This window comes from Colletotrichum destructivum, chromosome 3, assembly GCF_034447905.1.
Source record: "Colletotrichum destructivum chromosome 3, complete sequence".
In the NCBI taxonomy this organism is placed as follows: domain Eukaryota; kingdom Fungi; phylum Ascomycota; class Sordariomycetes; order Glomerellales; family Glomerellaceae; genus Colletotrichum; species Colletotrichum destructivum.
The window spans coordinates 1992758-2013885 of record NC_085898.1 but is presented as its reverse complement, the minus strand read 5'-3'; the positions used below and the strand labels follow the sequence as shown (position 1 = coordinate 2013885).

The 21128-nt window shown below is 55.0% G+C and overlaps 5 protein-coding genes across 5 annotated transcripts; 3 read left to right on the top strand and 2 right to left on the bottom strand.

The window, feature by feature from the left end:
* Positions 1–551: 551 nt before the first annotated feature.
* Positions 552–2174, top strand: CDEST_04698 (Putative Ferritin-like superfamily, protein Rds1). Its single transcript, XM_062920857.1, has 2 exons — positions 552–1052; positions 1130–2174. Exons 1-2 carry the CDS (start codon positions 883–885, stop codon positions 1917–1919), a joined length of 960 nt encoding a protein of 319 aa, XP_062776908.1. The 5' UTR covers positions 552–882; the 3' UTR covers positions 1920–2174.
* Positions 2175–4247: 2073 nt separating this feature from the next.
* Positions 4248–6705, top strand: CDEST_04697 (Putative FAD-binding domain, FAD/NAD(P)-binding domain superfamily). Its single transcript, XM_062920856.1, has 2 exons — positions 4248–5063; positions 5112–6705. Exons 1-2 carry the CDS (start codon positions 5043–5045, stop codon positions 6342–6344), a joined length of 1254 nt encoding a protein of 417 aa, XP_062776907.1. The 5' UTR covers positions 4248–5042; the 3' UTR covers positions 6345–6705.
* Positions 6706–6876: 171 nt separating this feature from the next.
* Positions 6877–9155, bottom strand: CDEST_04696 (Putative ATPase, F1/V1/A1 complex, alpha/beta subunit, nucleotide-binding domain-containing protein; the record flags this gene model as incomplete). The annotated part of the gene is made up of 7 exons (XM_062920855.1): positions 6877–6933; positions 6995–8559; positions 8625–8709; positions 8769–8817; positions 8890–8911; positions 8987–9059; positions 9147–9155. 7 exons carry the CDS (start codon positions 9153–9155, stop codon positions 6877–6879), a joined length of 1860 nt encoding a protein of 619 aa, XP_062776906.1.
* Positions 9156–10347: 1192 nt separating this feature from the next.
* Positions 10348–13361, bottom strand: CDEST_04695 (uncharacterized protein). Its single transcript, XM_062920854.1, has 2 exons — positions 11360–13361; positions 10348–11298 (listed from the first exon to the last, which is right to left on the bottom strand). Exons 1-2 carry the CDS (start codon positions 13006–13008, stop codon positions 11067–11069), a joined length of 1881 nt encoding a protein of 626 aa, XP_062776905.1. The 5' UTR covers positions 13009–13361; the 3' UTR covers positions 10348–11066.
* A 4176-nt stretch (positions 13362–17537) lies between these two features.
* Positions 17538–21121, top strand: CDEST_04694 (Putative DNA ligase, ATP-dependent, nucleic acid-binding, DNA ligase 4). The gene is made up of 5 exons (XM_062920853.1): positions 17538–18152; positions 18255–18871; positions 18921–19014; positions 19069–19151; positions 19199–21121. Exons 1-5 carry the CDS (start codon positions 17814–17816, stop codon positions 21105–21107), a joined length of 3042 nt encoding a protein of 1013 aa, XP_062776904.1. The 5' UTR covers positions 17538–17813; the 3' UTR covers positions 21108–21121.
* Positions 21122–21128: the final 7 nt, after the last annotated feature.

Below are 21128 nucleotides of genomic sequence, written 5' to 3'. Positions count from 1 at the left end.
CTGCTGCCATCTGAACTTTGACCCACGTTCTCCTACCATGCACCCCCCTCGACGCCGTTCGCAAGGGGGGGTGCGGACCATCTCCCACGAGACCGCTTGCCCGCTAGATCCCCCTTCCCATCTTCCTTGATACACTCTGCGTGCGCGCATCCGCTTGCATCCGTCTTGTCCTGGGCTCTTGTTCAGTGCCGGCACCAGCACCAACACCAGACGCAGACTCCTGCTTACTGTACCCTGCACCCCTGTCGGGTCTGAAGCTTCGCGGTCGAGCGTAATCTTGCTACCCGTATTGTGGGTTTCCCGTGTGAACCGACGACGGAAAGAAAGCTAGCCGCAGACAGTCCCCGGCAAGGACCCAGGTCGATCCGACCCCCTCCCGAGTTGCAGAACCTGAGAACGGCCATGCGTGGTGGGAGGCGAGATACACCACCCATGAATGGGGAGGAGGAACAGCAGGAGGGGGGCGGCGGCAATGAATCTGGCCAACGTCTCAACCTTCTTTATTGCTCGCTTGTTTCCCACTTCAAATCGTTCGTTCTCGCCCCTCTTCCCTTCTTCTCTTCATCCCGCTCACTGTGTGTCAATTTCTTCCATCTATCAAAAGCGCTGGTCTGCTTTCCCTGGGTCCACCGGTTTTGCTTACACTCTCCTTTCCCTTCGAGACCTCAATACTACGAACTGTCACTCCCTCGGACGACACTCCTAATTATTCTTGTAATCTTTCACTTCATCGACCGTCCCAGGTGGCACTGATCGACAACCAATTTCCCTAACAACAACATCATCGTCCGAGTATCTATCCCCGAAGAACAGCAGATCGAAAGGGAAGGAAGATCCAGGACGAGTACCGCTGCAAGAAACCACACACAAACTTAATCGACAATGCCCTCCATAATGAAGACCGCCCTCGTCGCCTGCCTCGCCGCAGTAGCCGCCGCCGCCCCTCTGGGACCCAAGTTGAACGCCGAGCAGATGAAGATCTACGACCTGGCCAAGAGGCAACAGGCCGGAGCTGGCGCTGCTGGACTGACGGATATCGACATTCTTCAATTGTGAGTTTTCTTTATTGGTTTTTTTGATACCCATATCCGATCGAAGTCGGACATGATCACTAATAATGATTCCGCAGCGCCCTTACCTTGGAATGGCTCGAGGGAACCTTCTACCAGCAAGGCTTCCAAAAGTTTCCCGCACAGGAGTTCCAGGCTCTCGGTCTGTCCCAAGAGCAGGTCAACGACCTGCAACAGGTCGGAGCCACTGAGCTGTCGCACGTCTCTCTCCTGCAGTCCGCCATTGCCCAGGCCGGGACCCAACCCGTTCAGCCCTGCCAGTACAACTTCGGCTTCACGAATGCTGCTGGCATGGTCCAGACTGCTGCTGTCCTCGAGAATGTTGGTGTTTCTGCCTACCTCGGCGCCGCTCCCCTCATCAAGGACAAGGCTATTCTCGGTACTGCTGGCTCCATCCTCACCATCGAGGCTCGCCACCAGACCTTCATCCGCGGCGCCTCCAAGCAGATCGCCATTCCTCAGGCTTTCGATGCCCCTCTCGGCGTCCGCGCCGTCTTCTCTCTGGCTGCTCCCTTCATAACATCCTGTCCCCAGGGCTCCAACTTGGCTCTGCAGGCTTTCCCCAAGCTGACCATGACCGCTCCCGCCAACCCTGCCGCCGTCGCTGTCGGCGCTCCGATCATGCTTCAGTCGGATGCTGCTTCCCAGGCCCAGGCTTGTGCCTTCACCACTGGTGGCATCCAGCCCGGCGGAACTGCCTTCACCCCCTTCAACCCTCAGCAGGGTTGTGTCGTTCCCCAGGGTCTCAGCGGCGTTGTCTACCTCTCCCTCACGAACCAGGCCCCGATGGCCGGCACGCTCACCGATGAGATCATTGTGGCTGGTCCCATGGTGCTTACTATCTCGTAAGCGCGTCCCGTGAGTCGGAGCACGTAGTCGCCCTTTTGGGGTGGCTGAAAAGGACGTGACGGGCGTGCGTTGATTAATACTGAGGGGACACGAAAAAGTCAAAAGGGGGAACAAGCGCATGATACCTCGCTTTACGACATCAGGAAGTTGGGATAGTCAAGACCATGCTCAGCCATATTTCGAAAATGTCGACCTTCTTTTTTTTCTGACTCCCCACTCTCTCCAAAAAAGCCCCCCATCCGGCCGACAATAACCATTTCACTTCTCTGGCTGAATAGATAGCCTGTATATATGATTGTCATATTATATATATTCCCAGCGGTCTCAGGAGTCGAGTTGAAGACTCATGTATTGTTTAAGTGGTAACTCAACTTTCCTTCTTCATTATCTCTCACAGTCTTGTTATATCAATTTTCTTTTGTGTGCATCATTCCGCGTCCTGAACAGACGGGGAAATCATCAGGAAGAGCGGGGGGGGGGGCCAAGGGGAAATTGTCCCAAGAACAGTGGATAAATTCTATGATACCAGCAGAATAAAGTACGATTTATCTGAAAGAAACATGTTCAACACATCGGTCCCCGCTCCCACGTTTGTGCGCAAGAGCCTGCGCGGATGAGATATGAGGATGGACATGAGAACAGTTGAGTTGCCAGGAAAACCCATACGACTGAGACCAGCGAAAAATCAAGAAGCTATATTTTGCCAGCTGCAAATATGGCTGCCCATTAACACAGGTTCCCAACTATTGTGTCAGAGGGGTGAGACGTGTCCGTCCAGCCGAAATTCGTCAAGCTCGGAGTCTTGGCACCTATTGAGAAACAGAAAAAGTTGGAGGGGGTCTGGTTAGGATGGAAACAGATGCCTGTCTTGGTTCGGGTCAAGGTCGGTGTCTGGTGGTTCGGGCAGGTCACGAAATGATTTCTCGAGTCATCATCCACCAGCACATGGGCAGCTCTTCCCTGGACCGGATATGCTGACTTTGAGTATCCGAGCCCCCCGTTCCGATGCTTGGAGTAATGCGCCTGCAAGGTGCCGGAAGTCGCCGATCAAAATGGCGCCTTGGCTTATGCGGAGTCTTGGTCCTTCTGGGCCCTCCTGAACCATGAGGAAGAGAATGCTGACGAAGGACATGTTGTGTTATGAAAGAGCGTTCTTCTCGGAGAGACTGCAATTAGTCTTGAAGCCAAGGTTGATCAAGGTTGACATCTTCACAGCTCTGTGTCGAACTGTTCTTGACCGCGACCGCTTGAATGATAGGCTTGGTGGGTCCGTTGTACACAACGAGATCATGCCTATACAGTTCTTCTCGTCAGGTACTAGGTGAAGTGATCAAAACTACTGGCCGGCTCATGCGATATTGAATGGTTAGAGGTAACCCAAGTATCATGTAGAAAACGGCCAAATCTGAGAAGACTAGCATACGTTCTTGACCAGAACCGTATGAACCAGGCCAGATGCTCCGACAACAACCATGGAATTTCATATGCTATGAGACCTTGGGAATAGTTAACAGTCACCTATGTCTCACGCATACTGAAGGTGTTATGGAGCGCTTCTGAGACGTCATAGTCAAAATTAATGATTTGCTGAATATTACCATGCTAGAAGACACGAGGGCATTGCCTTTTCTGGCAATTTGACAAGCGAACGCGACGCATTGGCGTTGTTTGTTGAGCCTCTGGCAATGGTTGGAGAGTTGACAAGATCCGTGCAAGAGCTCGGACCCGTCATTCCATCATGAGGAACCTCAGAAGCTGGGTCGTGTTCGAATCACTGTTGGCTGGAGACTCATGCCTAGGGTACGCTGGCAAGGTTTGGTTGGTTGTGCGTGAGGGCAAGATCCGGACGCGGGTTGTTTGGACTAATTACCGAGAAGCACATCCGATGTCGTCCCGCCCCGGGAATCGCTTCCGGCCGTGTATCCTGGGTGAAGCAAGCTGGAGGAAACTCCACTACTCCAGAGAGCCCGAAAGACACAATACGAGGCCAATCGAGTCTCTCAGTCCCGAAGCGTCGGGTGGTATTTCCAGCACAGCACCCATGCTTAACTACATACCTCATTGGTTCTCCTCCCCTCTCTAGGCTGCTATGCTATCAAAGTTGAGACCAAATGGACCATAACTACAGTTGCGACGATGTCAAACGACATTTCCTGGTGTGATGTCAAAGCCATATTGACGCGACGTAGTTTGACTTGCCAGCTGCGTCGGCAGGGCGCCGACGTGGGGCCGGTTAGTGTCGGCGGAACACGGGGCTAACCTTCCGGAAGTGAACAGCAACAACGACGACATTCGTCTATTTCACCGAGGCGGCAAGAATGTACGGAACGAGGGGTTGAATCACTTGGTGTGCTCCATAAACCTTCGGAGCTTCGAGCCTAGGAGTCGCCAAGATCTCGTCAAACATGGGTCGACGTCGGGTAGATACGACCTGAGGACGAAGGGGAACCAACAATTGATCCAGTCCAACCGCCTCGTTTCGGCTTTCATTCTGCCGAAAAGCTGGCCATGCTCCCCGTAAGCAGATTTCGTACTGCAGCTTGCTCCAACCGCATATTGAGAGCCCGCCCCCAATCCAACCGTTCTCTTCAGACGGGGCACGACCAGGGTCATGTTTCCCCCACGGCAGAACAGTTGGGATACATGACGACACCGCCCTCCCGCAAGATCTCTCGCATCTGTCTGGAAGACCCGACAACCAGAAAGTACTAGCTACTCAAGTGTGTGAAGATGAAGGCCGAATTGAAAACCAAAGAGAACAGCATCCGGCCCAAGCCGCTTCGATGGAAGAAGCCCAGAAAGATCTGCCGAACCGTCAACCCCGCGCCCGTTAGCCCCTCATGATTTTGCACGCCAGTGCCAGTTCGTCCGGCCGCGTGGTGACGTCTACGGGGTCGACGCCTGTTTACAATACGGGGAAGACTGGAGACGTCCCTGAAATGAGACCCCGGCAATTGCACCAACCGCTCACTCGCGATATGTGTGGGCGGTTGCAGTCTTATTTGTTGCGGGGTCAGGTTGGGCCTTTGGCACATATATGGCTCTCTCCCAAGGAACGAAAAATGAGCCGTTTCTTCATGAGCTTGAAACTCGCACGATTGTCATCTCGTAGTATATGTCAAAATGAGTCGTCCGTTTAACAAGGTGCGTCGACGTGCCAGCTCGCTCTGAATATGCTGACTCACTAGACAGGTCGTCGTCATCGGGGCCGGCCCCTCCGGCCTGCTTCTCGCCCTGCTCCTCTCCAAACACGGTATCGCGGTTCAAATACTCGAGGCCCAAGATCATCTCGACCAGCAACCCCGCGCCGCCCACTATGGACCCGCCGCCATTCCCGAACTCATCCGCGCGGGGGTCCTAGCAGAAGTCCGCCGCCGTGGGATGACGACGAGCCAGTTTGTCTGGCGTCGCTTCGAGGACCATAGTGTCATCACAGGCTTTGATTCGACCGTACTCCGCGATGTCGACGGCGAGGATCTACGACCGACGTGCCTCGTACTGCAGGAGCTCGACCAGATCATGCTCGACGAGTTCTTGGGGAAGTACAACGGGACCATCAGCTGGCGGCACCGCGTCGTCGGACTGGGACAAGACGACGACCGTGCCTGGGTCGACGTCGAGACACCCGGCGGCAAGAAGCGGGTCGAGGCCGACTACATCATCGGCTGCGACGGAGCCAATAGCGCCGTGCGTAAGGGGCTCTTTGGGGACGAGTACCCCGGCTGGACGTGGGACCAGCAAATCGTCGCGACGAACACCTATTACGACTTCGCGGGCAAGTTCGGGTGGCACGACGCCAATTTCGTCATCCACCCGGAGCACTTCTTCATGGCGGCCAGGATCACGGCGGACGGGCTGTACCGCGTCACGTACGGCGAGGAGCCGAACCTCTCGCACGACGAGCTCAAGGCGCGCCGGCGGGAGAAGTTCAAAACCATGCTGCCAGGGCACCCCGGACCCGACGAGTACGAGGTCGTCAACTTTGCGCCGTATAAGATGCACCAGCGCTGCGCCCCGCGGTTCCGGGCCGGGCGGTTCATGCTGGCCGCCGACGCCGCGCACCTGTGCAACCCCTGGGGCGGGCTCGGCATCACCGGGGGGTTCGTGGACGTCGGCGGCCTGTACGACTGCCTGGCGGGGATCTGGGACGGGGCGACGGACGAGGGCATCCTCGATCTGTACTGCGAGAAGAGGAGAGAGAAGTGGAGGACGGTCATCGATCCGATCTCGCAGGAGAACTTCCGGAGGGTCTCGGACCCGGACCCTGCGACGCGGCTAGAGAGGGACGGGTTTCTGCAGATGTGCCAGCGAGCCGACAAGGATTCGGACCTCATGCGGGAGTTGATGATGGGCACTCTTGACGTGCGGTATGACTTTACGCAACACTACGAGAAGGTCAATGGGCACAAGTTGAATTGTGGTTGAGATTTGGATAGGACTCCTCCAGTAGCATGTTTCTGTGTGGTGTCAGGAACACCAAGTGTGCAAGAAAAGAGAATGATGACATACAATTATGATCAGGGTTCTGGATGTATTGCTCAGTTTAATCCTGTCCTATTGACGACTGTAAACGTTCAGGGGCATTCTGTTCTGCAGCAGCTACAAGGTCTCTGATGGATTTACCCTCGTTCGACACGACAAAAATGAGATACTTGCCCATACGTCATAGTAACCAGGAGAGAAGAGACTCTAACTGAGAACAACCTTCCGCAGGTAAACAATCTGCTAGCTGGTACTACAAACTATGCATGTTGCGGATCACACAGAGACGACAAACACGGGTCGGCTACGGCGACAATCATGTACAGATAGGATATACTAGCCGAGACTACGAAATGGGGACCCGCCATGCACAATGCGTCTTTGCCCCAGACCCATCTATCGAACCCCGAAGACATCCTCTCGCGGCGCGAGCGGATGTTGACTAAACAGGACAATATTCAAAGCTTAGGAGCGCTTACTCGTCAACAACGGAGGCAAACTTGTCCAGCATCTCCTGCTGGATATCCTCGTACTGTAGTGATTTGTGTAAGCCAACGTGGATTCTCCAAGCATTGTGCGGTGCGGAGACTAACCTTCTTGGTGATAACGTCCTGGCCATCATCGGGAACCTCGAACTTGAGTTGACGCAGCTTGGCCTGCAGATCTCCAGTAGCCTCGCGAACCTTGGCCCAACTCTGGCCCTGAGCAACGGCCTTTTGTGCCTCGTCGTGGAAGCCGACCATAAGCTTCATCATCCACTCAGTCTTCCACAGGGGGCAGAACTGGTCGTAGTCCGAGTAACCGTTCTGCTGCAGGAAATCCTCCTTCAGCAGCGCGGCGATGTCCAAAGTGATTTTGTCGGGGTCAGACAGCGCACTCTTTCCGACCAGCTGCACGACCTGGTCGAGCTCTTCAGAGTCGGACAGGAGCTGCTTGATGCGGTCGCGCAACCGGGGAAAGTCGGGGTAGTCCTTCTCGTACCACTTGTCGAGGACCATGGTGTACTTGCTGTAACTGAGCGAGGTGTTGATGGAGGGGAAGTGCTTGCGCTGGGCGAGCTTCTTGTCCAGACCCCAGAAGACCTGCACGATACCGAGGGTGGAGGTGGTGACGGGATCGGAGAAATCACCACCGGGGGGGCTGACAGCACCGACAATGCTGACACTGCCCATCCGCTCGGGCGAGCCGAGAGACTTGACGCGGCCGGCACGCTCGTAGAAACTGGCGAGCTTGGCACCGAGATAGGCGGGGAAACCTTGGTCAGCAGGCATCTCTCCCAAACGACCGGAAATTTCACGGAGAGCCTCGGCCCAACGCGACGACGAGTCGGCCATCATGGCAACATCGAGTCCCTGGTCACGAAAATATTCAGCTACAGTGATACCGGTGTAGATGGAGGCCTCGCGGGCAGCGACGGGCATGTTGGAGGTGTTGGCGATGAGGGTGGTGCGCTTCATGATGGGCTCCTTGCGACCATCGACCTCGATGGTGAGCTCGGGGAAATCCTTCAAGACTTCGGCCATCTCGTTTCCGCGCTCACCACAACCGACGTAGACGATGACGTCGCTGTTGGAGAACTTGGACACGGACTGACTAATGACAGTCTTTCCGCAGCCGAAAGCACCAGGAATGGCAACGGTACCGCCCTGGACACTGGGGAACAGGGCGTCCAAAACTCTCTGGCCGACAACAAAGGGCTCGTTTGCCTGGAGCTTCTCGGTGGTCGGGCGGGGAACTCGCACAGGCCAGGTCTGCATCATGGGGTATTCGGTCTTCTTGCCCTCGAACTCGACTTCGAGGAGGGGCTCCGCGACTGTGTATTGGCCCTTGCTGGCGATCTTGGTGATGGTACCGCGAGCACGGGGCGGGAGCAGAATTCGGTGGACGGAAATGAACGAGTTCTCGTTGACGGTACCCCAGACGTCACCGCCTGAGATGTGGTCGCCAACCTTGGCGGTGGGCTCGAAATCCCACTTCTTCGTGCGGTCGAGGGCGGGGACGGCGATGCCACGGGGGATGTAAATGGTCTTGGAGATTTCGCTGATCTTCTCGAGGGGTCTCTGAATACCGTCGTAGATACCGTTGAGCAGACCAGGGCCAAGCTCGACCGACAGGGGCTTTCCGGTACGGTAGACGGGGTCGCCGACCGTGACGCCAGCTGCGCATTCCGTCAGCTGCATGTAGCCTGGAAGCGATTGTGGGATTGGGGTGTCGAAGACGTACCAGTCTCCTCGTAGACCTGAATGGTCGCTTGATCGCCATTGATTCGAATGACTTCGCCAACTAGGTTATCGTGACTGACTCTAACCTACGGCGCGCGTGTCAGCCAACTCGCCATCGCGGATGCATCCAAGCGGATCGACCTACCAATTCGTACATAGCAACACCAATCATGTCCTCGGCGACAATGACGGGTCTAGGAATGCGGTTAGTCGTCGGGCGCGGCATATCGAGGGATAAGGGCGAGTCGGGGGAGCTTCAAACGAACCCTGAGACGGAGAAGATCTTGCCTGTACGCACGCCAGCGTCAGTCAGTCGATGCCATCGTCAAGAGGCGACAGAGGAGAGAGAGTCTGCAAGCTTACCGCTTCCGAGATCCTCCTTCTCGACCTTGGTCTCTTTCTTCTGTTTCTGTTGGTTGGCGGACGAGGTCAGCTTCTAGCAATCGAGGTCGGTGGGGCAAGCATATGCCGCATCACACAGGCAACGATGGCGACAGCGCGGCGTCGGGATTGGGATGCTTACAGGAGGCATGATGGGCGTTTCGACGCGAGCAAGGCTCGGCTCGTGCAGCGTCGTCACAGGAGGAAGGTCGGTGGAAGGTGAAAAGGGGTCCGCTGTTGAGGGGGAGGGCGGGTTGGATGGAGCGAGTCGAGGTGTTGTTGGAAGAGAGGATGGTAGAGGTTGAGCAGAAGCTATTTCCAGAGCTTCGACGTCCACTGTGACTTGGCTGCTCGGCTGTGGATGCGGCTGCGGCTCCTGTGCACGTCCTGGAAGTACCTCGTCCCGGTCTTGTATGGGACCTGTGGTGCTCCAGCTGGAAACGGTACGGGTGGGTGATGGTACTGCCCCTTCTGGTACATGGGAAAGTGGGGGCGATGATGTATGGCCGGGGCCCGTGCCTGCTTCTGAGCCTTCTGTCGCTGAAGGACCACCACCGCCGCCTCCGCCACTACTATCAATGGCGTCTGCAGCGCTGCCAGGAATCTGCAAGTAGATGCCCGAGATGCCATTGCCAGTGCCAGTCACCCTGTCAGCTGGCGGGTTGGAAGGTGACACTTGCGGTGACCCGTCGTTGCCTTGTCTTCCCCGGACCAGCAATTCGACCAGGGACGGCCGCGCCCGAAGGCGAGGGCGGAATCCGACCTGCATGCACCTTTGTCGTTTGGGTTATGTGTCTCTGAGATGGCTGTCAATGAGCTCTGTTCAGTCGGTATTTTTCTTTTCTTTTCTTCTTTCTTTGCTCCTTCTCCCTCTGTCTGTCTGTCTGTCTCTCTCTCCCTTTTCTGGGTGGTGTTTCGAGTGTGGAAAGAGTTCGGAATTGCGGGTTTGTGGTGTTACACTTGATTGATGGTCGCGCTCCGTTGTCAACAACGCCCAAAGGACTTGGATAATCCGCAGCAACGACCCCCCCCCCCCCCCCCGGGAAACTGCACTGCCACGACTGCTTGACACCGCCAGCTCTCCGCACCCGTTGGCCCTGAGACGAGAGTGCACCTCACCTTAACGTCAGCTTCTCTTCCGACTTGTTGGTATCTGGTCTGTCAGGACATTGAGGATGTCGATGAACAGGCTCGGCTCGCTGCTGGTTTGAGTTTGAGGTCCGCTCACCGCAAACCCACACGCTTCGTTGCCTTGCGCGGGACTATAGCCCGGTTATCATACCTGATGCTTATGAGTGCGAGAACGAACAAGTGTCCAACGTCGTGAGAATATGAGCCACGCCATTCCAAGATGCGACAACACCAATCAGGCCTCACTGTCTGGCGCAGGACACTCAATTGAATCCAACGGTCGAGCCATACACATTTAACACTAAGTCTAACTACGTCCAACCAAGTCATTCTTGAAGTTGCGCTCTCCACGTCATGGTCCACGTCTCCAGTATAGGACAAGAGATACGCTGCGCGACAAGCCAATTATACCTGACCTGACGCCTGTGTTTCGATCCGATCCATTTCCATTCCAAACAAAGCACGAGTAGCTTGCGTTCGTACATTCATTACTATCGTCATTATGCCATGCCATTATCCAACAGATCATCATCATGAATGACTGCCAGACCGCCAACCAGACATACGCCGATATAAGCTCCTTCTCTCGAGAGCTTTGCTTATCCACGCAAGTCACCGTCGACTTGCTGATATGAGCAGCCTTCCCGCTGCTGTCCTTCCGCTTTGGCCTTCGGCCTCTCTGCCCCTGGCCATACATAACCTTCCCCAGGAGGGGGAAAATCTTCTGTGCTCGGCGGAGAAACATTGTCCGCTCGTCTGGCCGTTATGTGCATTTCGTGCCAGTTTTTGTACTTTTATCTAAACTTTGATTGCAATTGCAATCCAAACGATGAATCCGTTCATGTGCGGGGCTGGCTTTTCATGTGCGATGCAAGCGTGCCGATGCTTGCGTGATGCTCGTTCCAACGCTCATTCTTTGCGTAGACGGCACTCACGCCGTAGTCTCCTTGAAGTCAATGAGCTGCTCCTCGTCGTCCCTCTCTTTGAGGCTCTTCTCCCACTCGTCCATGAGGTTGTTAGCAGTTCGCTGTAGGTTGCCGGGAGACAGCTTGTTGACGACGGTGGGAAGAAGTTCCTCTAGCCGGCTAGGCGACAACAGTGCTGATTCGGGACGCGATTCGGATCGGACCGAAGTGTCTATGGTGATGGACGACTTCTTCTTCCTGATGACGCGTCTGTCTTAGCACTGGGTGTGGGAAAAAAGGGTAGAAGTGAGGCTCTTACAGAGGAGTCAAATTTTCGCTATTCTCGGACATGGACGGAATCTCCTCTGGTCCACCCATCGTCGAACCGCTCCAGCGCGCCGACTTGGCCGATGACACCTGAGGCGATTCCCAGTTTGACCAGTCGTTGTCATCAAACGAGTCAAAAGTCAACGGTGTCCACGAAAAGTGCTTAGCCTTCGTCGTCGTCGTTGACTTGGCTGCAGGCTTCGGATTCGGTCGTTCCTGGAGTGGCTTTGAGGGCTTGCTCGGCGTGTCCATCGGCGGTAGGTCGAAGGCCGAGTTCAGAGGAACTCTGGGGCGTGACGAGCCATTGGCCTTGATCGTGTCCTGGTCTCCAGCAGAAGACCTCTCTCTCCTGCCGTGAGGATCGGTTGAGCCCGGGCGTCCGGGAACGCCGTGGATCGGCTCGTCCCCGACAGTCGCTTGTCGTATGTCTTCCATGAAGCTCCAAAGACCTAGCCTGAAGTCCTGGGCCATCTGCTTCACGGCGGGTGGGGCGGCCGCGTTGTACGATCTTGGCTGCCAGGATGCTCTCTTCGAAAACGCCGCGTTCGAAAGCATGGGCGGAGACCGGAGCACCGGCGACTTGAGGCTTGCAACGTCCTCGTGCACAGTGAAGCCATCTGGTTTGGTCGGCGACAGCAACGATAAGGTCCGCGTGTGCCCGCCACGGAGGACCCTTCGTCGATATTCCCTAGGCCCGGTCTGGCCCTGCAAGTCTCTCAGAAGTGACTTCCTCCTGTCCAGCTCGACGCTCCGTTTCGATGCTGCCTCGTCATCATCTAGAAGCGACGGTTCAAACTGAGGGGCGAGAGGACGCATTGGCTCGTTGCGTATCTCTCTCTTTCTCTGCCCCCCCTGGATCGTCCATTGCTGCTTGAGCCTCGTGAGCTCGGCCTCGGCACGAGTCAGTTCCTCGCGGATCTCCAGTACTCGTCGCTCTTGCGCTGCTATCGCAATAATGAAGTCGTTGGGATCCGCAGGGGACGTGATTGCCGAGGTGTCGACGGGTGTAGGAGGGTAGGACGTCGTCGCGACGGAAGCAGGCCGGGAGGGATCGCTGGTTGGCGGTGCAATGGGAAGAGTAAGGGACAGGCGGTTCGTGTTTCGCGACGCATTGGACGCCGACCGTGACGCGCGCGAGAAACGCTCCTGGGTCGACGGTGTCGGCGGAGGAGGAGGCGTCATGGCCTCAGGGATCTCCATCTCTCCGATGAGGGTCTCGACATTTGATTCGGAGGGCTTGAAATGGCAAGGTCTTGGGGTCATGGCAGGTTTGGGCGTGAACGCCGTCGTTGTTGTGGTGGCCGGGGTGTCCGCCGGCGGACGCTCGACCACGGAGGCGCGACGGCGAATCTCGTGGGTGCTCTGCATCTCAGCACGAGCGAGATATGCGGTGGACGCCTCGTGTAACGACTGGCAGCTCGTAGCGGTGTATGCTCGGCGGCGCTTGGGCAGAGAATGTGAGGGAGATGCGTTGTTGGCTCTCCGAGGATGCCTTTGTCTCCAGGCGGAGGAGGAGTGAGCGTGATTCGTTCTTCTGGCGACGACAGCCCTGTAGGTATTCAAATGTCTCTGGTGGTCATTTAAGAGAGTGCGTGAGCAATTTGAGATGAAGCAGATTTGTAGCAAAAAGATGGCTGTCATGGAGAGAGTGGAGAGAGGGTCATTATTGACAGCCCGGGTGTGCGGGTTTGTTGTTGCGAGTGACCGGGCTCCTCAGATAGCCGCAGCACACCGATTAGAGAGTGAGAGAGTTCGGGCGTCGGTGTCGTGGAGGGGGGGGGGGGTCCAGGTCCAGAAACCGGCTGCAGAAACCAGCTCCAGCTGCTCCAGTTCCAGTTGCAGTAGTAGTAGGGGTGGTTGTCGGGTGCGTGGGATAAAGTACCTCCTCTCTGGGTCTCGTCAGGGGGGCTGTTGAATGAGGGTTGCAGCGCAACGGGGGCGACGATTGGACAGCGAGATTGGCTGAGCTGGCGTGGCGGACGAGGGTGTTCTTTCCCCTTTCCTTTTCCTGCGGTCGATAGGGGTGGGCACGGCGGGTTTCGACGCTTCGGTAGTCAAGGTGTGTAACGGGTTGTGGAATCTTTTATCTCGCCTGTGTCCTGTACCTTGGGGCCTTTGACGTGAATCGAATGACGGATCCGGGCACAAATTCCCTGTTTGACGAGCGACAAGGACTGGAAATGGGGAATGTTGTGTTGATGTAGAGATTATGACTACCAAGCGAGGTCAAAAGGAGGATGCGAATGTGGGCGAGGCCCTGATTGTGATTGTGGCTCTGGGCCGTCAATGCTGCTTGGATTGCCTGACGTTTGCTTGTTGATGGACCATGGAAGACTTGTTGCTGTTGCTGTCGTTTACGCTGGGGTCGCGCCAGGGGGAACAGGGAGACCGATGTCTGGACCCAAAGTATGAGGTAAGGTATCCGTAGCTGTAATTGGTGTAGAGCAAGGTTGGGTAAGGTGAGATGAGATGAGGTGAGGACGGCAGAGTTCGGACGATGACTGGAGAAGGAAGCAATGGCAGCGGCAGCAGCAGCAGCAGCAACAGAATCGAGCCAATGGCGAAGTTAGGTACGTAAGATGGGAAAAAGGGTGGGATGAATGAACAGAGTTGAGATAAATGGGGGGGCGGGCAGAGAAGAAGAGTTGCGACCAGCCAGTTGATGAACGAACGAACGAACGAACGAACGGATGCGGTGCGGTACAACAATATGACAGTAGGTCAGTTGACTCTTTTGTTGGCTACAACCCTTGTTGTTGGGATGGGAACCGGAGCATGTGGTCTGACCTTGAGCCGTTGATGACGGAGCTGTCGTGATTTCCTGTGCTGTAAGGTTATGAAGTAACGTCTTGCGTTTGTTTAAGTCTGACCTTCTCCTCTGTATCGTCTACCTGATGTGTCTTATTTACATCCACCGTCCCTATTGACAGTGACAGCCGATTGCGCAAAGCAGGCAGCTAAGCAAGCATCCCCCCTCCTTTGATCGTCTAGTGTGGTGACATGGCGACTCCTCCTCGTTGCTTTCGGCCCCAGGTCTGGGTTTGCATGTGTTTCCCATTGTTTTGACGGACGCCTCATCGGATCAACAACAAGACGAGACGAAACCATCGCCCACGGAAACCAGTGGACCAAGACTTGCGTTTGGAGGCGCAACGATCCACTCGGAAGGACGTTGTCCAGGGGCTTGCAGCAAGCGTGCAGCAAGCGTGCAGCACCGTCCGCGGCGGGAACCTGTAGGAGGACACAACGAGCCGCAGCAGGAGTCAGGAACCTGTCGGGGGCCGATGGGCGCCGGGGCAACGGGCCTGAGATGGGCGGCGGTGCCAGACGGGAGGTCTTGGAAAAGGGCCCGAGGTACCTGCTAGTCTCTCAGCAGATCTTGCCTTCTTTGCGGTGGCTTGGGAGGAGGAGCCCAGAAGTTCCAGGAACCTGAAAGCCCCTAGGTAGTAAACACAGAAAACTTAAAAAGACCGGTCTCGGCAAGGGTCCGCAGGAGAAGAAGCTGGGATCAACCGTGGCTTGCGTGGACACGTCCCAATTTGACAATTTCTCTGAGATTGATGGCCAATCAGAGAGACGAAATGTTTCCCCAAATCTTGAAAGGGACCCACGTGACTGTCTGTCACTTCCTGCTTGTCTCGGGAGCAACCAACACCTCCAGATAATAACAGCCAAAGCCCACTATCTTCCACTATCTCTGTTCACGGAAACGGGACTGATAGTCCGACCCTAATGCGCTTGATATTTCACGTGTTGGCCTCCTCCAAAGGCTTGCAAGTGGTGTCAGGACATAGATAACAGTTGCAGCATCAGCATTTTCGAGTAGAACGCCTTGAATGCAGCATCCGTTTGATCAGTCTAGGAGCAACCATTAATTGATCCCGCCTCTTAGACTCGTAAGAGCAGCCTCAGAAGCAGCCAAGTACCGTCAGTCTGTACGAAGCAAATCGTAGCCACCAACTTAAATTAGGTTGGCGTCTCATGGACGGTTGGTCTATACGACTGTACTATGGTTCAAAGTCACTTCCATTGGAACTTGGAAAGGGACTCTATTCTTTGGTAAGGCCGTCTTCCAGCTTCATCAGAACTCGAAGGGGACGGTTGACTTCTTCTTTCATCCCTTCCACGTTAGGCAAAACCCCAAAGATAGACGGACAGGCGACCAATGTACAATCTTAAGAGTTTGCAATCTCCATAACTGCTGAAAGTTGCGAGGGAGGTATGGTGATGTGGGGGGAACACGTACAAGAGACAAATGACATTCTGTGCATGAACAGGCCCAGCGCAAATACGATGAGAACAAATACGGCAATGCCGACGACATCGTCTCTGCTGACCTTGCTGCGGAAGTCCGACTGGTACGAGCACAGAATGGTCAATGCACCGCGTGGTAACATGATTGACGAAGACCATCAAGGAGACAGTGATTGATTGCGACATTTACTAGCATGTTCAGCTGGCTCACCCATGTTGCGCAGCGCAAACTTACTCATGGCCGCTCGAAAAGAGAGGAGAGACTCTGATCGGTGGACAGCCATGATACCTCGTTGGGGCGGTCGAAGATACACCCAAAGCCTGTGCTAGGTCTTTTGCATGGAGCCGACACTAAGGCGAATATTATGATAACTACGGGAACGCTTTCAGCTCCCATAACTCTAAAGCGATATTCAGCAGCTCGGTCAAGACGATCAACTTTGGACTCGAAATGGCATGATGAAGCAATCGAAGGATCAGCTCTTCCAAAGTATACGACGACAGAAAAGCTGTAATTGGAAGCAAGACCAGGCTTTCATCCAAGACTCCGTGAACAGCATATCAGTACTCGAACTTTCCAGTGGCACTCGTGATGATGTGCAAGAGCATTGTTTATTCGATCGGTGGATGATCTCTTACGAGCAGTAACCTAACTAGCTTGCAACAAACACCGCTATCGGAGTAATGGTGGTCTAGAAGTGAGTGACCGTTATGGGAGGCGTATTCAAAAGGGCAATTGGACGCCTTTCCTCGGCTGAGAACGACAGCATTTGACCTACGCCAGACAGAGTATCATTGACGGCTTGATTGCTATACTTGAAGCCCCAGAGATATCTCTCAAGGGTATCAACGCCAACGATACCTTCGATGCCAATCAGGTAAGACTTGAATTGTCGTCTAACAAGGGTGCACGATTGGAGAGGCATGGTCGGCGCAATTAGGGAGAGTTTGCAGTGTTAGTCGGCTGTACGACCATCGAAACGACAGAGATCAGTGGCTTCGGCAGGCACCAAAGGACAGCCATCTTGAAGAAGCGCGCAGATCCACCGCTTTCTTCGTCGTCAACTTATGGCTCGGGATCCATGGTATCCCAGTGAATGGTCACTCCGTTTACGGCATCCAGGACAACGGCATCCAAAGGTATGGCATCTCGAACACTACTGAGCGAACGAACATCACTGAGATTGATGCCCTAATGGTCTTCTGTTCGGTACCACTCCACTTCTGGAGGCACAAGTCAATTCAACTGTTCCAGGAATTTCCCGCTATGGCTAAGAAAGCCAAGTTTGACTGTTTGTCTTCCGAGACTGATTAGGCGGCCAGTCAATGCCCTCAGAAAGACGAACACTACGGGAGGCCGTTTTGGATCGAGATAGATCGGAACGTGGATACACGATAGAGATTGTTCCGTGTTGTTAATCACGTCGGAGATCCATCACGGCAACTGCATTTCCTCCAAGGTACAGAGTAGTAACAGAACCTCCGAAATCAACGAAATTGTGCTGGAAAGCGGCCAACAGGCCGGGCAACCAGGAGGCTGCTAAGGACATGAATGATGAAGAGAAAGGCCGAGAGACACCAGTAATCATAGATATCCAGACCAAATTCCAAAAAGGCTTAACAAAATACAGAAACCTTTCTCGAAGTTGGTGATGTCAAGCTTGTGGACTGCCCTAGAATGGGATGCGGCAATGGAGAATCATCGACTAGCAAACACTTATGCGTGTATTAATCAGAGAACAAAGTTATGCAATCCACGATTACATAAGCAAACTACGCTCACTGCACGCATCCCACTTCGGACTTTTGGGCCAGCCCATTTAGGTATTGTCTCACCATCACTACTAGGTACCTTGGTAAGTGCCTGTGTAATGGGTACCTTAGGACGCGTGACGCGACTTTCCTCGTCCGACCATCTGCATGAAGCCCTTGTGAGGCACAGAACGGCGATCTGCTCTCCAAGCGGCTACTGACGACCAGGTCAGCACAAGTCACTTGCGCTTCACCTTAGGCATCATCATGATCTTACCTTGCTCTGCGCTCACTCCTTGCCTGCACCGGATACCCCACGCGACGCGGATGGGTGGTCTCGCCATTCCCATTTGATATCCTCGTCGCACACATCGTGAACCATACTTCCATAACCTAACGCTCGTCTATGCGGCCATGCTGGAACTACCGAGGCCGCCACGATGCCCCTTTCTTTTGTTCACGTGTGCGATCTGCTAGAGGAGGCTCGTAAACACGCCACATCCGGCAACAGGAACCTCAATCAGCGCGTGTCCGACTGGTTCACCCGGCACCGCCGCCATGTCGACGACGCTGGGACTGATGTCTCTGCACTGCTATCTACCCTCCTTCCGGACAAGCGCACCGATCGAGTGTATGCGATCCAGACCGACACGCTGTCTAACATCATCGGCCGAGCCCTGCATCTTGGGGCGTCGCGCGTCAAGGAGTTGCGCCGATATAAAGAGCCCGGCCGAGGCGAGGATCTGGCTGACTGTGTTGCGAGACTCCTCAAAGAAACGGTAAGTGTTGGTCTCTGCTCTTCCTTGGTGCTATATGAGACAACCTCCCAGAACAGTCCAAGCTAGGATGATGCAAGCATTAGCCATTTCTGACATTCGCAGCCGAACCCTATGTTTGCCGGGAAGAATGCGGTAACTGTTGAGGAGATCGATTCAGTCCTGAATAGCCTCGCTGCCTCCTGTCGATTCAGCTCACCCGCCGTTCGAGCCTTGCCGCCTCTTTCGACCAGTCGGGACGAACTCCTCGGCAGCCTGTACTTCCGCATGCAAGCGAGAGAAGCCAAGTGGTTCACCCGCCTGATTCTCAAAAACTTTCAACCCGTCATGCTTGACCCGGGACATGTGTACTACTGCTGCGATCCCCTGCTCCCTAACATTTTGAGGGTTCGAGACGACTTTTCTGCAGCACTGTCTCTTCTGCAAGATCTGAGGAGACTCAGGAGAGAACCCTCGTTCCGCAGGTGCATGGGGGAAAAGGGGGAGGCACTGATGAAGCACTTGACACCCGTCTTGGGCGTCAAAGTCGGCAGGCCATTTTGGCTGAAGGGTCGTAGTATCAAACATTGCATTCAACTCGGCCATGGTCGCATGAGCTGCGAGAAAAAGATGGACGGGGAGTATTGTCAGATCCACGTAGATTTGAGCAAAGGATTCAAGTGCATCCAGATCTTCTCCAAGAGCGGCAAGGACAGCACCAACGACCGTGCCGCGTTGCATGGGTGAGTATCGCACCCGTACATGACCGTGGACGTACTGACGGCCACGCAGGGCAATCCGGGACTCTCTGAACATTGGAAAGCCCAACTGCAAGCTCGCTCGTGGTTGTATTTTGGAGGGGGAGTTGGTGGTTTACAGTGACAAGGTATGAATGATTCCTGCACCCTTGCCGTATCTCCTCCCCTAATACCCGTCGCAGGAGCAGAAAATCTTGCCGTTTCACAAAATACGTAAATACGTTACGAGGTCGGGCAGTTTCCTCCACACTGAGGCAGACTCACAGTGAGCACGTTGTTCCCAGCAACCAGGTCCTAATCTAATGTGTTCAGGCGCCACGATTATGAACACCTTATGATCATCTACTTCGATGCTCTACTCATCGACGGAGAGTCTCTTCTGGGCGTCCGCCAGAATGAGCGCTTTGAAAGACTTACAGATCTGATCACCTGTCGAAAGGGCCATGCCGCGCTAGTAGAACACCAAATCATCAGTTTCGACCATTCTCTTGGGCCACATCATTTAAGAAAAGCGTTTGCCAAGTCGATCGCAGCACGAGAGGAAGGCCTGGTACTGAAGCCCGACGACCCCTATTTCGACTTCAACAAGAACCACCGCCCATTTTCGGGTTGCCCCATCAAGCTGAAGAAGGAGTACATTGGCGGGTTTGGTGATGTGGGCGACTTCTCTGTCGTTGCGGCGCGGTACGACGTAGACCGAGCAAAGTGCTACAGCATCCCGAATCTCCAGTGGACGCACTTCTACCTGGGGTGTCTCGAAAACAAGGAGGATGTCCAGAGGTGTCAGGCCCAGCCTGAGTTCACGGTGGTTCACCAGGTAGAGCTCAACGAGACCCTGCTCAAGATGGTGGTGGCATACGGTAATCCACTGCTAGTTCCTTTTGAGGACAATGACGCCTTGATCCTCAACATTGCGCCAGGCATCGCCCAACAAAAGATGCCCAGCGTGGTCTTTACCGAACCTCTGGTGTTTGATGTCCGTTGCTTCTCGTTTGACAAGGAGGGAAACACGGGCTTCTGGCAGCCAAGGTTCCCGCAGGTGTCCAAGGTGCACTTTGACCGGTTTTTTATTGACACCATCTCCTTCTCGGAACTCCAGTCCATTGCCAAGGACGCAACTACAGCACCGGCTATGGAGGACAGTCAGGAGATGCTTGACTGGATTGCTAGACTGGAAGGAGCCGATCCTCGGGGAATTCCCGTTGACGCCGCCAGTCAGTCAACGACCACATCCCTGATGACCCCGTCTCACAATTCGTCAATCCGACCGTCGAATTCACCGGCTCCATCTCCTGTACAGAGCTCGCTGAAGTTTCGTAGACATCTTCCGGCGTTGCTGGAAGCTCCGGAGTCCGTTCTCATCACAGCCCCGACAACTACATCAGGTACAGCCGACATCATGGCCGATGCCACTGGAGACTCTCCGACCAGCGAAGTATCACAGATTCCCAACAAAAACAAACGGGGACCAGAGGGAAAAGACGCGTCTCCGCGCAAGCGTGCGAGGGTTCGCTCGGAGCCTGGTCCCATCGCCCAAGGATCCCCCCGATCAACGCGTCAGCCTCTCGCAGACATGAGCATCAACCAAACGACCCCTTCTCCTCACGCCTCTCAAACCCAGCCGCCGACTGCGAAACAGGACGAAATGGACAACACAGTGACGAAGCCCGTCGCTCCCGTCTCTGTCGAATTGAGCAAGAAGTCCATGGAAGATGCCATGATAATCCCCGAGTCGCCCGCTCCGAGCGCACCAAAGCCCTTCGCGGCAGCGCAAAAGCATGTATGCCAACACGCCGGCGACAACTGCCCCCTCGCCAACACCACAGTACTCCTTTCCTCCTGCATCGCCCAACAGGCCTGGATCACGGAAAACCTCCTCCCCACCCACGGCATCCGCGAATGGACGACAGACCCGCAAGACTGGGTCGACGACCCCGCCTCATCCCGATCATCACCCCCGGATCCAAATATCCAGAATCGCAAGCGGCGCCCCCGCAAGATCTGCTTCGTCGAGCACAACCGCAAAGAAGCGACCCGCGCTTTGCTGATGCGCCTCGAGAGTAGCCCGCAGTACACGCCCAGCGGCAGGCGCGAGTACGTCGAGGTCTACGACTGGCGAATTCTGGAGGACATGACTGCTCTGGAGAAGGTCTTCAAGGGGTCGAAGCCCTCGGCCGAGCACCCGGACCCCAAACGGAAGTGGTGGGTTGGCTTGGCTTAGAGCACACACTGACTGGCATGG